An 18,959-nucleotide genomic window follows, 5' to 3' on the forward strand; every position below is an offset into this window, starting at 1 on the left:
TTTTCCAGAAACATTTCATTTTATTCACAACATTCAAATTTCTGTACAGGAAGCAATAACCATAACAAGCATTCACTATGTCATCATCATAAATTTCAACAAAGGAACACAATATAAGAGAGACTGTTTTTCAAATTCATACACATGGAGTCTGTTGAACAGTCATCAGATTGTGTCGTTCAGGGGGAAATAATTAAGCCTGGTTCTGTATGGTGGACCGTTCCTGGTCTCTTGCACGACAGTCCTTCGATATAGATACATAAGTTATAAGTTAAGGTATGTCCACATCGCATGTGTAATATACCAGGTATGGAAACTAGAAGTCGACACAGCGGCCCTTCCTCTCCCAGTCCCCGTAGCGTGTGGGCTCTGGGCCCCGGGGCCCCCCCTGCTCCTTTGTGGCTGGGTTCACATCATCAGGGAACTCTGGAAAATCAATGGGGAATAATTACAGTGTGAAAGGCAATGGAGCATCCTAGAAGGTACAGTTGAAGTCAGAAGTTTACATACACTTAGGTTGGAGTCATTAAAACTCCACAAATTTCTTGTTAACAAACTATAGTTTTGGCAAGTCGGTTAAGGACATCTACTTTGTGCATGACACAAGTCATTTTTCAAACAATTGTTTACAGATTATTTCACTGTATCACAATTCCAGTGGGTCAGAAGTTTACATACACTATGTTGACCGTGCCTTTAAACAGCTTGGAAAATTCCAGAAACTGATGTCATGGCTTTAGAAGCTTCTGATAGGCTAATTGACATCATTTGAGTCAATTAGAGGTGTACCTGTGGATGTATTTCAAGGCCTACCTTCAAACTCAGTGCCTCTTTGTTTGACATCATGGGAAAATCAAAAGAAATCAGCCAAGACCTAAAAAAGAAAATTGTAGACCTCCACAAGTTTGGTTCATCATTGGGAGCAATTTCCAAATGCCTGAAGGTACCACGTTCATCTGTACAAACAATAGTACACAAGTATAAACACCATGGGACCACGCAGCCGTCATACCGCTCAGGAAGGAGGCGCATTCTGTCTCCTAGAGATGAACATACTTTGGTGCGAAAAGTGCAAATCAATCCCAGAACAACAGCAAAGGACCTTGTGAAGATGCTGGAGGAAACAGGTACAAAAGTATTTATATCCACAGTAAAACGAGTTCTATATCGACATAACCTGAAAGGCCGCTCAGCAAGGAAGAAGCCACTGCTCCAAAACCGCCATAATAAAGCCAGATTACAGTTTGCGACTGCACATGGGGACAAAGATCGTACTTTTTGGAGAAATGTCCTCTGGTCTGATGAAACAAAAATAGAAACTGTTTGGCCATAATGACCATCGTTATGTTTGGAGGAAAAAGGGGGAGGCTTGCAAGCCGAAGAACACCATCCCAACTGTGAAGCACGGGGGTTGCAGCATCATGTTGTGGGGGTGCTTTGCTGCAGGAGGGACTGGTGCACTTCACAAAGTAGATGGCATCATGAGGGTGGAAAATTATGTGGATATATTGAAGCAACATCTCAAGACATCAGTCAAGATGTTAAAGCTTGGTCGCAAATGGGTCTTCCAAATGGACAATGACCCCAAGCATACTTCCAAAGTTGTGGCAAAATGGCTTAAGGACAACAAAGTCAAGGTATTGGAGTGACCATCACAAAGCTCTGACCTCAATCCTATAGACAATTTGTGGGCAGAACTGAAAAAGTGTGTGCGAGCAAGGAGGCCTACAAACCTGACTCAGTTACACCAGCTCAGTCAGGAGGAATGGGCCAAAATTCACCCAAATTATTGTGGGAAGCTTGTGGAAGGCTACCCGAAACGTTTGACCCAAGTTAAACAATTTCAAGGCAATGCTACCAAATACTAATTGAGTGTATAAACTTCTGACCCACTGGGAATGTGATGAAAGAAATAAAAGCTGAAATAAATCATTCTCTCTACTATTATTCTGACATTTCATTCTTAAAATAAAATGGTGATCCTAACTGAACTAGACGGGGAATTTTTACTAGGATTAAATGTCAGGAATTGTGAAAACTGAGTTTAAATGTATTTGGCTAAGGTGTATGTAAACTTCCAACTTCAACTGTATCTGCAACATAGTGAAAATAGTTTGTCCTACTTTCAAGGGGATCCTTGGTCTTCTCATCATTCATGTCGAAACGGCCCTGGGGGGTTTTGGCCTTGCGGAGTGGCTCCTTGTCCTTCACTGCTCCACTGGCTGTCCGCAAGTATCCTTTACACAAGAGAGCCACATCACATCTGATGCATTAGGACATTCCACCTCCAAAAGCACAAGAAAAAGGTATGACACCCACAATGTCAGATTGTTCTGAAATCGTTTCTGTAGTTAGTAACAGATATGATTAGCATTCCTGAAACATTATTTTGTTGACATATAATTTGATCTCTAAGAAAAGAAACTAATTGATTACACTCAAATTGGCCATTTTAATTTATAGGATTCAGACATTCAATAAATATAGTACCCAACATTTGATGTCCACCAAACTTCTTCCTACCAATGAGATCCCAAATAAATTGTCAAAAGCCACCCACGGACTGTTCATTTCTCTACCATAAGCCACCTCCAACGTCCTCGAGAATTTGGCAGTACGTCCAACCGGCCTCACAACCGCAGACCACGTACTTGTATGACGCCATGTGGACGAGCGGTTTGCTGATGTCAATGTTGTGAACAAAGTGCCCCATGGTGGCGGCAGGGTTATGGTATGGGAAGGCATAATTACGGACAATGAACACAATTGCATTTTACAGATGGCAATTTGCATGCACAGAGATACCGTGACGAGATCCTAAGCCCCATTGTTGTGCCATTCATCCGCCGCCATCGTCTCATGTTTCAGCATGATAATGCACGGTCCCATGTCGCAAGAATCTGTACACAATTCCTGGAAGCTGAAAATATCCCAGATCTTCTTCTATAGCCTGTATACTCACCAGACATGTCACCCATTGAGCCTGTTTGGGATGCTCTGGATCGACGTGTACCACAGCGTGTTCCAGTTCCCGCCAATATCCAGCAACTTCGAACAGCCATTGAAAAGGTGTGGGACACATTCCACAGGCCACAATCAACAGCCTGATCAACTCTATGCGAAAGAGATGTGTCATGCTGCATGTGGCAAATGGTGGTCATACCAGATACGGACTGGTTTTCTGATCCACGCCACTACCTTTTTAAAAAAAAAGGTATCTGTGATCGATGGATGCATATTTAACCTTTACCTAGGCAAGTCAGTTAAAGAACAAATTCTTATTTACAATGACGGCCTACCCCGGCTAAACCCGGACGACGCTGGGCCAATTGTGCGCCGCGCTATGGGACTCCCAATCACGGCCGGTTGTGATACATCCTGGAATCGAACCAGGGTCGAACCAGAGGCGTCACACCTCTAGCACTGAGATGCAGTGCCTTAGACCGCTGCATCGGGAGCCCAATATCTGTATTCCCAGTTCTGTGAAATCCATAGATTAGGGCCTAATACATTTATTTCAATTGACTGATTTCCTTTTATGAACTGTAACTCAGTAAAATCTTTGAAATTGTTGCATGTTGAGTTTATATTTTTGTTCAGTATAGTATGAAGCTGTGGTTTGAGTATTGCTTTTCCATACAATGAACGTATTCCCAGTGAATCTGGTGATGTTTTTTACCCCCGTTCAGAGAAAATAGTCATTGAAGTCACTTGATTTACTGTATACTAGTTGTTAGGGTGGGATTGGTATGGGATGTGGTGGGGTCAGTGGGTTGCTTTCGACAATTTTGGATTCTTCATGTCTTACTCATTAGTAGGAAGAAGTTTGGTCCAAATAAGATGTTGAGTACTATATTTATTGAATATGATCTCAATCCTATAAAATGAAAATAGACAATTTGGGTGCAATCAATTAGCTTAATTTCTACAAGATAAAATTAAAGTTCAACAAAAAAATGTTTCAGGAATGCCAATCGTATCTGTTTCTATTCACAAAAACAATCTCAGAACAATCTGAGTTGGTGGGTGTCATTGTTTGCTGAAATTACATTGAAAAACTATTAACAACTTCATACCTAAGCTAGAAGATGAATTTGTGTTGACATTTTTGACATATCAACACAAAATGATTGGTAGCTTGAGAAGGGTATCAATATCTTGGTAATTTGTAAACAAATTATGTATATGTGACAATGTAGGATCCCTAGTTTTGGTCTCTGTTTCCCAGGGAACCCTTTTTAATTGATGTATTTTTTTTGCAATAATAACACAACAACAATAACACATTTAAACACAGGGACAATCCAGGGTACATCATAATACTACCAGACACAGTTTGATTTAACAAGGCATAATTGGGGGATTAATGTGCTTGTGGGAAGCGGGAAACTGAACAGTGGTGCATCCGACATGATTGTGTTCAAATCCTCTCTGAATTTCCCACTCCCAGGGTACCCGGATTAGTGGGGAACACGTGAAGTGTATAAAAGTACTTCTTAGATCTGTTCAGGTGGGAGCTTAGCCTGAAGGAGTGTAGAGACTGTGGCATCTTTGCTGAGCTGTGCTTGTTTGAGAACCATTTGAGGATCATACTGAATGTTTACAGTGTGGTTGAATTTGTTCAGAAAGTATGTGTTGAGTTTCTCTCTGTGTTTAGGTTTGGCAATATTCAACAACAATTTTTTAAAGTTTTTTTTATTTTTAAAGATGCACTCTCAAACTATTGTATAATTTCAGACAGTAGTTTTGAAAGTGATGCTCACGAGCCAAAACGAGTCCGTGTTTTGGGTACTACATCATCCATTTCGTGTGATATGTTACGACACGTTCCAATTTGTATGATATGTTACAAACCAATTTGTGCAATATGTTACGAATTTGTTGTCCTTAAAGATTCCGGAGTGCATCTTTAAGTTATGCCACTGCAGTAGCAAGCGAATGCCTAACCTATTCATAGGGTTAGGGTGCCTACACTGCCATATTTCCATGTTACAGCTCTAGTTTAAGGAAAACAGACGGAAGATAGATGTGTGCCTATGTTAATTAGCTATCTGCATTTCTAAAACACCTGTGTGTAAACAGAAGATGGAAACAACAAAAAATACTGTAGGCTGCAACTGTGTTAACAGTGTATAGTATGTATATATTTAGCATTTGTGAAATTATTTTGATGTGATATGAAAGTAGAGGCCTTTTATGTTTCTAGAACCATACCGCAATTGAGAATCGATTCACGTTTAGATGAAGTATTTGGCTGTAAGAGCCAATTCGCTTCTAAACTGAAAATGTATGGTCCTTGGGCTATAAGGGAGTAACGTTGGGCTCCTTTCGTCCATTATTGGGCTAGCTTATGCCCCACCTGAAAATACAACGGAATGCATTTGCTCCATTGTTTACATTTTTTAGGGATAGGCACATCAACCTAGCTCCCGCTCATCCTTGAGCTTTACCTCAACTGTCACAAGTAAGTTATCCCTGAGTTGATTTCTTTCATTTTCATGTGTACTTTTCTTATTTATCGTGTGTAGTATTTACTGCATTGTTGACGAACAGCTTGCAAGTAAGCGTTTCACTGTACTGTTTACACCTGCTGTATAGTGTGCACGTGACAAATAAACGTTGATTTTATGTTGTTTACCTTGCTAACGGTAACTATAGCCATCATGTGCACGCTAAGCCTTGAGAAGCAACACTCTTCTTTGAGTTAAGACACGTACCTGTAAAAGCAGATTCCACGAATAACCCTTGGGTCACAAGACGTTTCGATGCAGAAGCACAGGCGCTTAGTAGAGACATGTTGATTGCTCGTTTAGAAAGATGATCAAACAGTAATTTACCAAATGTTCTGGTGTTTTGGCAAGCTTTAATGACGTATGAAAAGTCATCATCTTGCGACAAAATCTACCTTGTAGTAACTACGTATGGTCACCAGGGCGAGCTAAAGTACAGGGTGTGGGTCAATCAGATGCAGCCGAGTAGCCAACACAACACAAACTACCACCACCGGTATGTCCCTGTGTAAATGCTTTCATCATCATGTCTTCTGGATGCAGAACGTGAGATAATATCATCATGAAGGGATGGTTATCAATGTCTGTGGGAAACTTCAGGGGTCTATCATTCTCCTCAAAAAGTGTATACATGTGTGCATGTGTGATAAAGTGTATTTTGGTTGACATGACCATTTGTGACATGCACAGGTTGAAAGAACCGAACAATTTGTCAACAACAAAAAAATCTTTATCATGGGTTAATCTCAGTCTCTCCCTTTCTTTGGATCATTTATCACAAAAAAAAGTCAAGTGTGAAAGAAGTATGGTATAACCTAATCAATCCACCGATCAGTGTTCCTATAGGATCGGGCGGCAGGTAGCCTAGTGGTTAGAGCATTGGACTAGTAACCGAAATGGTTGCTAGATCGAATCCGCCGAGCTGACAAGGTAAGAATCTGTTGTTCTACCCCTGAACAAGGAAGGCAACCCACTGTTCCTAGGCCGTCATTGTAAATACGAATTTGTTCTTAGCTGACTTGACTTGCCTAGTTAAATAAATAGGTTTAGATGAGAAAATACCTTGTTAAAAATTGGGATACAGCAACTTTGATTTTCTTTTGTGGACATGGTTTTGTCTCATCTTATATGTTAAACAAGGGAACTAATGGATTAGAAGAGCCAAATATTTATCAAATACAAAATCATGAATCATTTAATAAAAAAATGTTACATACAAATTGCCACATTCTGTTCAAGAATATGATTAAACAATGATTGCAGGATAAAGTCTGCAATAGACAATTGATTTAGCATGCAGTTCAAAATGAGAAAAAAAAACTCGCTCCATTCATACATTTCAAATTCAGAGACATAGGCTACACAATGGCTTTGAAGGGTACAGTGATTTGCATGTGTGTAAAGCCAATAATAGATTATACTGTAGCTAATTTGACTCATACAATCGTTTTCATAGAGCAATAGGATTCATTGCAAATTAATTGTAGCAATGAAGGACATGACAGAGATCGGTTTATTGATAATTATGTTTCAACTTCTTATTGATGATGTTTAGAATATACTGCTTTATTTCCCTGGTGGTGAATGAAAAATGCATGGGCTTCTGTGACTTACTGTGGCAGAATCATACTTTACTGTGCTATAAACAGGATACTAAGCTGTAAGTCCTGGTTAGTGCTAATTTGGAGTTTGTGTAGTGATGAATGCATTGCAGCATTACAGATCATAACTAAGCAAAGCGCATGGAGGTCAAACGTAGAACATGTTTGTGGAAATGTACATATTTCATACGGTACAAAAGAGATTGCAGAATAATAACAGTAACACAAGAACTGAACATTATTTGTGGCTGTGTCAAGATATACGAATGTTGTTAGATTGTGGATTTGCAACTGAATTGTGGCATACAAAACAAACAGTAAACGCTCACTTGGTAGAAATACAATAACATATTACTTCAGTAATGAAATGCATGCAGGAACTGTATTTGATGACATAAAACAAGCCTAAATAATTGTAATTTAATGAAACAATAAATAAAGAATACTGATCAAACTAAAACTGAAAAGACTGAGGACAACGAAAAAAATGGAAGGTGTTATACTTGCTTACATATTAAGCTCTCAATCTGCCGCTCACTGCACTTGTCCACTTCTTTTACATTTTCAGCCATTTTTACCACCTTTTTCCATTGAGGTCTTTGAAAAAACTGAAAGCCCTCATGCCTGCTCGGTTTAAGAATCTCAGGAGTTTTGGGAAAGCCACTTAACTGACGCTGCAGTGCTGATATTTCCGAGTAGATGAGGCAATTCTACTCTACATTCCTTTTTGACCATGGGGAGAGGCCCTGGACTAACTCACAAACACACTGTCCTACAGCTGGATACGATCAACACACACATACACACACTTTACAGTTGCAATGAATGTTAACTAACACACAAAATACACAGCTGCATACTCCAAAATATAGACATTCATCATGATCATGCAACCAGTATCAATCACTTGCTGGAAACACCCATTATAAAGGTCTGGTATTGACTAATAGAGGGCAGGTATATCAGGGATGGATCCTATAGTCAAAGAGGGCTTTGGCCATCAGTTGTCCCATACACAGCAATGTAGTTCACTCCATGCACTCCATGATGCATGATCATTGGTTTAAAACAAAATATGACAAATACACAAAGTACAACACTGCTGTATTAATTCTTTAAAAAATATTTCATATGGCCTTATCATTCTAGCCTGTCATTATACGTATAAATGGATCAACATAACTGAAATGATTATAGGATTATAGAGTACAAGAAAGTTGAACAAATAATACCTTATTTTACAGTGATAATTCAGCTGTTTACCTGGTATTTATTAAGAAATTACATTATGTAGTAACAATGGATAGGCTACTAAACGAAAAAACAATACATTTACACTTCAACATATTCAAGGCCATATTAATATTGCTAACATTGTGCTTGTTTGAAAGACAAAAACAACAAATAATATTGGATAATGATCAGGCAACTATATAACCTAATTTCTGCAAATACCAGGTAAATAGTAGAGTGCAATAAAGTATAATCCAAATGATTAAGTGCTTGTGTAATGTGGTAAGAGGTAAACGATAATGAATCATTTATAACAGAAACTTGATGAGGTGGTACATTTGAATCTCTTGTCACTGATTCTTCCCTGCAAAGAGATAAAGGGTTGCATAACTGCTAAAAGCAATTCATAACCATCGCTAGCAATATAAACAGTTGATATAAACATCACTGTTATGAGACACAGGCAGGCTAGTGAATCTATACCACCAAATTCATATTTTTGAAACCAATACATTTTTCTTGAATTAGGCCTATTCCTCAAATGATCAGGTATGAATGAATATGTCAAAGTTTTCCTCTAGGAGAAAAGTGCTAAAAGAAGTGCTCACTTATTTGAATCAATCTAGCTATAGTCTTAGTTCATAGTTAGAACTGGATTATATTTTATTGAAAAATGAAAATAAATACAACTGCTAAAAATGTTATCACCTAAAAACAGGAAGATAAGGTGAACTATTGCACAGTCCTCAAAAAGCATGTTGCTAATGGACTCGTGCATGGCTGCAGGAAGATTTTTCCGGGTGGGGGTGCTGAGAAAGAAAATATATCCCCGCACTAACGACTATTTTTCTCCACTCATACAGGAGTCATTAAGGACCAGTGCACTAATTTGGTGATTTTATATATATTGGTGATTTTATATATATATACATATATATGTATGTGTATGTATATATGTGTATTTAATTTTGATTTATCAGGGGGTGCTGTAGCACCCTCAGCCCCCTACTTCCGGTGGCTATGAGCTCCTTGTTCACTCCATGCTTTCAACCTAAACCTTTTTTGAGGCACTCAGATAAATCCAGGTCCTCTTGAGTCATATTTTTCTTAAAAAGTTGTTCGCTATAACTCCACTCACTTTCAAAAAGAAGAGAAAAGAAAAGCGGTCAGAGTTTGTTATTCGCAGGCGGACACGCTGCTGATTTTGGCGGTGTTCTCAGTCCATGGCTGGAGGTTCTGAAGCGCGAACAGGGAGCTGTTATGCAGGCAGAGCGGGTCCGGGTTTGCCGGTTGGTTTATCGTTTTCTGAAAAGCCTCCTGTTGGAGTTGCATGAGGATCCGGTTGGCCTGCTGTCGCTCTGCTTCTCTCTCCTCAGCTGTCTGCCGCCTGGAACACCGGAGACACAAGAGAGACACCGAGGCATCAGTGGGAAATTCTATCCAAAATAGGCTGCGTCACTATAGATCATAACAAGCCTATGCACATTACATTTTGACACAAAGTTAATGTCTTCTGGATTAATTTAAACACGTTTATCAAGTATGATTATAGACTATAACAAATTGCTAGACAACATTTGCCTAATGTAGGCTAAATTGCTTGGCTAAGCATTATTAACCGATAGGCTAAAAGCTGCTATTCAAATGCAAATTTCCCACAAATAGTATGCCATTTTCACAGCCAACAATAGCCTATGTGAAAATAAATAACGTTTTGTCAATTAATTTAGTCTTCATCTGATGTGGCATAAATGTTTCTTCAATTTTTTCTGTTATGTTCTCTCATTGACTTCATACTTACTCTTAGGCCTATATACATAATATTTGTATTCCTTGATTGTTTTGTTGTTTTTTTATTTTCTAAAATCCAATCTTCAGAGATGTATTTAACTTCTTCAGTAGATAGGCCAAGGAAAATATCCTCTATCTCAATGCGTACATGTTGTGGCCAAACAGGCCTTCTACTTTTATGCACGATATGTTTAATCTAAAAATAGCTTTAAAGACCATTTTAAAAAATGACTGAAATTACATTATTTCGAAAGATTAAAGAAACGTTTCACTTTAAAGAGTAGACATATGAGGGAAATCATTATCCTGTAGGATAGGATATAGGATATAGTTAATTTGCCACTGAATTTTACTTTAATTTTAAACCACTCGTTATAAGAATCACTATAGTTTCCTTGACTGTTGCAAGACAATATTAATTCAATGAATTTCAAAGATTTGCAATCGAAAACTTCAATAAAAAATACAATTGACCACCTGGGGTAGACTGTAAAATGTTCATTTGAAGCAGGGAGATTGGATTTTTGCATATAGTTTTAACAAATGCACACAATTATTTATCCCATATTCAAGACCGAGTACGTTCAAATAAATTTGTGGCATATAATAGGCCTAGATATAGTTAATATTTATCAAATCTATCCGTCTCCCAATCTCTTTTTGGTGGGTTTATATAGCCTTCTTGGAGTGTAAATAAATAGCCCATGTTATACATAAAAGCATCAACTTAGCTAAAACACACACACAAAAAAAGCACGGAGAGAACACTTTATACCTTAAATGTAATCTACAAATTATCATCAGTAATCTCACCTCCATTTTGTTCTTCTGTTCTGGAACCATGTTTTGACTTGTGCGTCAGTCATCTTGAGGGCCTTGGCCAAAGCCGCTCGCTCTGCCGAAGCCAGGTACTTCTGTCGGTGAAAGCGTTTCTCCAGCTCGCAGATCTGCAGGCGAGTAAAAGACGTCCGGGGCTTTTTCTTCTTGGGGGGCGTCCGGTTCTGGTACGGGTGACCTACACGACGTGTTACAGTGAGGGGTGAGAGCGCCACTGGATTGGGAGACGGATAGATAGGGGCGAAAGCATGCAGCAAAATCAGCAAAATAGCAACAACAGAGCAGCGAAGCAAGTTCATGCAACGTCAGACAGAGAGAGGGAGATTGCAGGTTTAAAATAAAGAACTGCAATTCAAATGCTAGGCTAGACCAAACATCCCATTGTTAATAATGCACTCTGATACAGCCTTGGATGATATAGGCTATTGATTAGGCACCCGCTGTCCTGTCCAAAAACAAGATGATGCAGGTGGGAGGAAAACACTTGATGTTACGTTTATACCACACAGATTCTGACAGAAGCATTATCCAACTATTAGGCTGCAGAAACATTTAGTGTAAAAAACAACAACATACAATTAAATAGCCCCAAATACTATAGCGTAGTTATCGTTAAATTAACTCTTAAAATGTCAGCTTGAAGGATACATTTTCATTTTAAATCACCGAGAGATGAGAAACAAGGATGCATAAGATGTTATATTTGTTGTAGCCATTTTTGTAATAATGGGGTGGCTACATTTCGACTATTTCGATAACATGCAGATGTGTTGGGCTATATTTGGATTATCTTTAAGTCAACGTTGATTGTAGGTGCTTCTTGTGAGATATATATATAGACTAGTAAAATAAGTCAAATGCATTGGTGTTTATCAACTAAAATGGTATAATGAAATTACACAGCGTGTTACGAAGAAGCCGCAGTAGACAGCAGTAGACTGATTTATTATCGATTATTTTCTAAACTGAGTGCATCAGAAGACAATAACTAAGCCTAAATGCATTCAATGACCCTTTCCATCAGAAACAAATTGCATGATCGTGATCTTCTCATGACAAGCATGGCAACACACACACACACACACACACACACACACACACACACACACACACACACACACACACACACACACACACACACACACACACACACACACACACACACACAACATTGTATGTGCATTATAGAGATGGTCTACCTGTGAACCTGTCTTTGGTGTATCTTCTGTTGCTCTCCATCCAGGGGAATGTAAATCCCGTCAGGCTGTTAATCGAGCCTGGCATCGTGGACATGCCGCAGGGGATGGACGAGTGTCCACTGTTCAGAGGTCGGTGCGCGGGCACACGGATGACTCCAGCTGCGTTAACGTTATTCCCACTGACGTTCATCCCCATGTTCATGTTATAGGTGCCGCTCAGATTGGCGACCCCACATGCGTTGCCGTTATATCCAGAGTTGTTGCCGGGGAAGTTACTAGTCATGGTGTTGTAGGCAGTGCTGACGACGCAGCCGAGGCCATAGTCCGGCTCGGGCATCCGACCGCCGAGCATGCAGCTTTGGTCCACATTGTTAAGGATTTGGTCGATCCCAAAGCTGATGGGCTCCGCGTGAATGTGCTGGAGATGCGCTCCAATATGATCCATGGCCCCCGCGAGCCCCCCGCGAGGTACAGAGGTGCTCCACGCAGCGCGCCTTATCTTGGACCTTTAAAACGTCTTCAGCTCTCGCTCCTGTCGTTATCTAGTACGCGTGTGTGGGTGTGTGTGCGTGTGTGTGCGTGTTTGTGAGAGTGTACGTGTGTGAGTGTGAGGCTATACTAAAAGCGATTGTCTGGTTTTTTCTTCTTCCCTTTTGGCTCAGGCAGCCTTGCCGACTGGAGTGCAGCATCAATCAAAGTGCCAAATAGGCAGCACGAGATTAAGCCCCATTTTTAGGCCTCGGGACTCAATTGGCTGAAGACACCACCGCGAGGCCACAAGCTCATTCAGTGAAAGCTGAGCGCAGGGTCGCATGATCCTCTGGACTTGTGGCAAACATCATAAACACCAGGCGGAGTCTTGTGAAAGTAGGCAATGTTTATATTCTGTATTTGATTAATTTCACCTCATGGCACATTTTTAGAACAGCAATTACAAAAACTGTTTTACGTAACACACAATAACCTAACGTCAATAGGTGCGTGGTCAGCTCCCCGAGCAAGCTCCGTTCCGTTCCGTTCCATCCATCATAGGCCTCTGTGTTCAACTTATTTCAGGTAGGCCTAATCAAATGTCTCCATTTGACAGTGTTTCTTGGAAACACAATTGAACTGGAGAAAAATCTACATCCATGCTCAAGCAAATTATCTTAATCAAAGTGGATTCACAGTGCCTTCAGAAAGTCAAAGTGGAAGAAACATTTGTAAAAAAAAATGTATGTATCTTGTTTAGATTGCCTAAGTATTCAACCATCTGAGTCAATGCATGTTAAAATCACCATTAGCAGCGATTAAACTGTGAGTCTTTCTGGATAAGTCTCTAAGAGCTTTGCACACCTGGATAGTAAAACATTTGCACATGATTGTTTTTAAAATTCTTCAAGCTCTGTCAAGTTGGTTGTTAATCATTGCTAGGCAGCCATTTTCAAGTCTTGCCATAGATTTTCCAGACGATTTAAGTCAAAACTGTAACTAGGCCACTTAGGAGCATTCAATGTTGTCTTCGTAAGCAACTCCAGTGTATATTTGGCCTTGTGTTTTGCGTTATTGTCCTGCTGAAAGGTGAATTTGTCTCCCAGTGTCTGTTGGAATGCAGACTGAACCAGGTTTTCCTCTGCCTGTGCTTAGCTCTATTATTCTTTTTTTATCCTAAAAAACTCCCCAGTCCTTGCCAATGTAACAGTATAGTTTCTGTCTCTCTCCTCGCCCCTACCTGGGCTCGAACCAGCCACCCTCGAAGCATCGTTACCCATCGCGCCACAAAAGCCGCGGACCTTGCAGAGCAAGGGGAACAACTACTTCAAGGTCTCAGAGCGAGTGACGTCACCGATTGAAACGCTATTAGCGCGCACCACCGCTAACTAGCTAGCCATTTCACATCGGTTACACCAATGACAAGCATACCCATGACGTGATGCAGCCACCACCATGCTTAAAAATATGAAGAGTGGTACTCAGTGGTGAGTTGCCCCAAACATAAGGTTTTGTATTCAGGACATAAAGTTAATTTCTTTGCCACATTTTTTGCAGTTTTACTTTAGTGCCTTATTGCAAACAGGATGCATGTTTTGGAATATTTTTTATTCTGTACAGGTTTCCTTCATTTCACTCTGTCATTTAGGTGTCACAACTGGTGAATGAAGTGGACCAAGGTGCAGCGTGGTGGGCGTACATATTCCCTTTTATTAGGTGATGACGCCGACAAAACAATAAACACTACAAAACAAACCGTGAAGCTAAAGGCTAAGTGCCATAAACAAAGTCAACTTCCCACCAAGACAGGTGGGAAAAAGGGCTACCTAAATATGGTTCTCAATCAGAGACAACGATAGACAGCTGTCCCTGATTTAGAACCCTACCCGGCCAAAACATAGAAATACAAATAATAGAACATAGAATACCCACCCCAAATCACACCCTGACCAAACCAAATAGAGACATAAAAAGGATCTCTAAGGTCAGGGCGTGACATTAGGTTAGTATTGTGCAGTAACTACAATGTTTTTGATCCATCCTTAGTTTTCCTCTATCACAGCCATTAAACTCTGTAACTGTTTTAAAGTCACAATTGGCTTCTTGGTGAAATCCCTGAGCCGTTTCCTTCCCCTCCAGAAACTGAGTTAGGAAGGATGCCTGTGTCTTTGTAATGACTGGGTGTATCGATACACCATCCAAAGTGTAATTAATTACTTCACCATGCCCAAAGGGATATTCAATGTCTGTTTTTTTTACCCATCTATAGGTGCCCTTCTTTGCGAGGCATTGGAAAACCTCCCTGGTCTTTGTGGTTGAATCTGTGTTTGAAATGTACTGCTCGACTGAGGGACCTTACAGTTAATTGTATTGGGTACAGAGATGATGTGGTCATTCAAAAATGCAACGTATTATTAGATTTGTTATGCAAATGTTTACTCTTGAACTTATTTAGGCTTGCCATAACAAAGGGGTTGAATAGTTATTGACTCAAGACATTTCAGCTTTTCATTTTAAATTAATTTTGTAAACATTTCTAAAAACATAATTCCACTTTGACATTATGGGGTATTGTGTTTAGGCCAGTGACACAACATCTCAATTGAATCCATTTTAAATTCAGGCTTTAACACAACAACATGTGGAAAAAGTCAAAGGGTGTGAACACTTCCTGAAGACACTGTATACGAAACACCCCAAACTTCGATTTTATGCCCAATAAAACTCCATTGGTTATAGTTGATTTAAAACAACAACAAAATGTTAACTTTGTCGACACGAAGAAAGTAAATCGATTAATACTAAGCCTTTGGATAACTGCATATCATAATGAATGATTGATCGACCTGCAATGTGCTCATCTTTTAATATATAAAGCATATTACTGATAGGCCTATAGGTCCATGCGTAATTCCAATTGAATTATGGACTCATCTCTCGATTGTACATTTCTTAGTAGCCTAGCCTATTATTTAATTAAAACCAAATAGTTCCAAGCAGATCCATGCCCTATACAGCCGGTCCTGTGAGAGGGAGTTTATTAGGCTTTCAAAAAGTGAGCTCAAATAGACCAATTAATAATAAGCATATCAGCTGCACATCTCCTATAATGAGGTCCTTCATCGAAATAGGCTTGATATTTAATGTCCCACGACATTATTTATTTAGGCCTATGTTCGTATAGTGGCATCACTACAAAACGTTTTTTTAAATTAGCCATTGACTGGCTGTGCATGTGTCAAGACTTTATTTTCAGAAATATTCATGCTATGGACACACGCCTCGCATGTAGGCATATGCCTATCAAATATTTCGTGAAATTAAGTTAAACGAAAGAGTATAAACCATTGGACTATAAACTCGTTATTTTTAATGCAACCTGTTTATCCATTGTCTTATTCAGTCCAGCCTAATGGACGTCATTAATGATCAATGGCTTGGTATTATGTAGGCTATACTATAATATTCAAGTTAAAATGAATGAATATTGGCTACCTGTAGCATATCTAAATAAAAGCTAAATAAATTATCAAAGCCCGTTTTTTTATGCGTTATTAATTTATATACCCAATTCATTTCATAATTTCAACAGACAAAAATTCTAACTTCAAAACAATGAAATGAAAATGAAACCATATGGGTCATTGATTTTTCTCTCCTCTCGAAATCTTCAGGGATGTGATTATTTAACAGAGTACATTAAAGTATTAATATTTGATATGGGTTTCCAGATTCTCACCGGCCAATTGACCGAAATTAAAGTTTAATAGCTCGCGGTGCTCCCACTTGTGTGGTATAGGCTACTAACCAACTCGTTAAAATCTGGATTAATAACGACCTTTGCAGACTACTAATGCAGTCACGGAGGACTGCAAGCTTTTTTTGTTATATTTATAAATATATATATGTATTTAATTTCCGGTAACACAGACAAGAGAGAACATGGACAAAATACACACTATAAAACCCCCAGCCATCCCCATCCTCCACCCACACACGATATATGTTTTTCACGAACAGTAAGGTCATTGAGAAGTGTAGTTGGTCAAAAGGATTCTATGTCGATAAAGACATAGAATCCTGATTCCAGAATGAGGAGACCTCTGGGCATTCCCAAACCATATGCAAAAAAGGGACTTGGGCACCATGGAAGCAGAGCAAACAATTTGGACTGGGAATTCTTTTCAATTGAAATATTTGAGAGGGTCTAGAGTATAGCCGATATATGAAATTGAAATGGGTCATTTGATGATTGAGATTGTTTTCAATTAAATTGATCAAAAATAAACTAAAGTAGCTTCTTAACAAAGAGCAATTTCTCGAGCAAGAATTTTGCTAGGACTGTCTGGGAGTGGTCTGAGTGGGGAGGGGAAAGAGAAAACTAGCTGTTATTGGCAGAGAGGTATGGAACTCTCTTTCTTATTGGTCTATTAATCAATTTACCACATGGTGATGTCACCAGGCAGGCCAAAACTCCATCCCACCACAACAGGCTGAAATTTCTGGTGGTCTTTTCAAACAGCTCTTACACCAAAATGGTATTATCATCACTTCACAATTTCACAGTATTATATAAACTTCATAGTGTGGAAATATAGAAAAAACATTTTAAAATCATTTTTTTGACTGCACTGGGCCTTTAAGGGATAATAATAATGTATTACATTTGTAAAGGGCTTTTCATTATACAATAATAATCTCAAAGTGCATAAAATGAAAATATAAAATAAAGAAATAGTAAATAATGAACACGAATATATATATATATATGCTATATATAACCATATCATTAAAGAGATGAGGATAGAGGTTAGTTTGCAGCTGTCAGCATATCATTTGGAGGACTGCAATCCTTTATTTTTCTTCTTCTGAGAAACGGAGATGAAGCACGAGCCTATCTATAGTCTACATGCACGCAAGTTTCTCTTTGGAAAAGGTACCTGTGATTAGACTTATTTCAATTCATCTAAATGGTGGAGTAAGTGATTGGCTGTTCTCATGCAGTGTGGGGCATGGGTCGTGTGTGCCTGTGTGTGTGTGTGTCCGTCCTAGATACTCAAATCCAACCCGCCGTGGTAACACGGAGTAAAACTGTCAGCAGCTTCTTATCAAACTCGATTATTGAGCCACCCCCTCCAATAGCAGCTCGGGGTTTGGTGTGGTTTGGAAAAAGTTATTTTCAGAGACATTTAGCCTATTAATTTCTTACCCCTTTAAGTCTGCCTGTAGACCTATGTATATGCATAGCTCATCCCTGTGTTGTATGTTACCCCTTTAAGTCTGCCTGTAGACCTATGTATATGCATAGCTCATCCCTGTGTTGTATGTTACCCCTTTAAGTCTGCCTGTAGACCTATGTATATGCATAGCTCATCCCTGTGTTGTATGCTACATTAGCCCATCGTAATAAATTAGGCCATATGGGGTATTGAGGCCTATTTTCTATATTTTGTCGTTCTAAATGGTGCTGCTTTATTGTGTGAGGACAGTCTCATGGTGGTATGTGGTCCTCTATCCGTTTGTTGTGTTTCTTTTCCCCTGTGGTTGTATCAGAGTGTATCATCTTTCTGGGTCTACCTGCTCAGTCCTTGACCCCTGACCCCGACCTATCTGGCGCCAATTCCATCATCTCGTCTCCTCGCGCACGCACTTAACAAGAAGGACCGCCCGAGCCAAGCGCGCGTGGCCATGAACGATGACAGTTTGGATAGGTCCTCTCTTCCTGCGTCCATTAAAATTAAACCATCACTCTCTCCCCAATCTCTTCTGTCCAGCACCGCCAGCTGTGGAGTAAATGTGGACGTACATTGATTGTATCAATATGAATAACAGAGCACAGCAGCCCCATTCTCAAAGGAGCCAGATAAAACTTTGGGCATGTTGTATTGACACACAGAACACATCCGTCAAATACAACCAACTCCTGGAGCCAAACTTATGTCAGCGCCGACGTGCTCGTGCACCCGGATATCCACTGGAGCCCAAATAGGACTTCTCTATTGAACTACAAACAGAATGACAATTATTTTATACACAGATCACGTAACCAAGCTCAGAAAATGCCATACATATTTATCATACTTTCACTGCATTTAATTGGTTTGTGGAGTAAAAAATTATGTGTAGGCCTAATGGGATTCATAATTGATTTACCGTCTTCACTTGGGTGAATTAGACCTAACAGATTCCTTGGTCTAGGTCTACATTTGTAAACTGATATGAGTTGAGTGTCCATGTGATCGAAGCAGGTCAAATGTGCACTATTTCATACAGTGAATGACTTCGGCTGATGTAGGCTACTCTGCTCTACCCATGAG

General features: G+C 39.5%; 2 protein-coding genes across 3 annotated transcripts; both read right to left on the reverse strand.

The window, feature by feature from the left end:
- sdhaf4 (succinate dehydrogenase complex assembly factor 4) lies at positions 1-5,927 on the reverse strand. The gene is made up of 3 exons (XM_071380127.1): positions 5,718-5,927; positions 2,124-2,237; positions 1-426 (listed from the first exon to the last, which is right to left on the reverse strand). The coding sequence occupies exons 1-3, from the start codon at positions 5,794-5,796 to the stop codon at positions 317-319; spliced, it is 303 nt and encodes a 100-aa protein (XP_071236228.1). The 5' UTR covers positions 5,797-5,927; the 3' UTR covers positions 1-316.
- A 1,589-nt stretch (positions 5,928-7,516) lies between these two features.
- tlx1 (T cell leukemia homeobox 1) lies at positions 7,517-12,759 on the reverse strand. Of its 2 annotated transcripts, none has more exons than XM_071380126.1 (3): positions 12,172-12,759; positions 10,949-11,150; positions 7,517-9,731 (listed from the first exon to the last, which is right to left on the reverse strand). In XM_071380126.1, the coding sequence occupies exons 1-3, from the start codon at positions 12,614-12,616 to the stop codon at positions 9,521-9,523; spliced, it is 858 nt and encodes a 285-aa protein (XP_071236227.1). In that variant the 5' UTR covers positions 12,617-12,759; the 3' UTR covers positions 7,517-9,520. The 2 variants fall into 2 exon arrangements, with proteins under 2 accessions (XP_071236227.1, XP_071236225.1); XM_071380124.1 differs by having other exon boundaries at positions 10,949-11,186.
- Positions 12,760-18,959: the final 6,200 nt, after the last annotated feature.

Source organism: Salvelinus alpinus, chromosome 32 (assembly GCF_045679555.1).
Source record: "Salvelinus alpinus chromosome 32, SLU_Salpinus.1, whole genome shotgun sequence".
Classification (NCBI taxonomy): domain Eukaryota; kingdom Metazoa; phylum Chordata; class Actinopteri; order Salmoniformes; family Salmonidae; genus Salvelinus; species Salvelinus alpinus.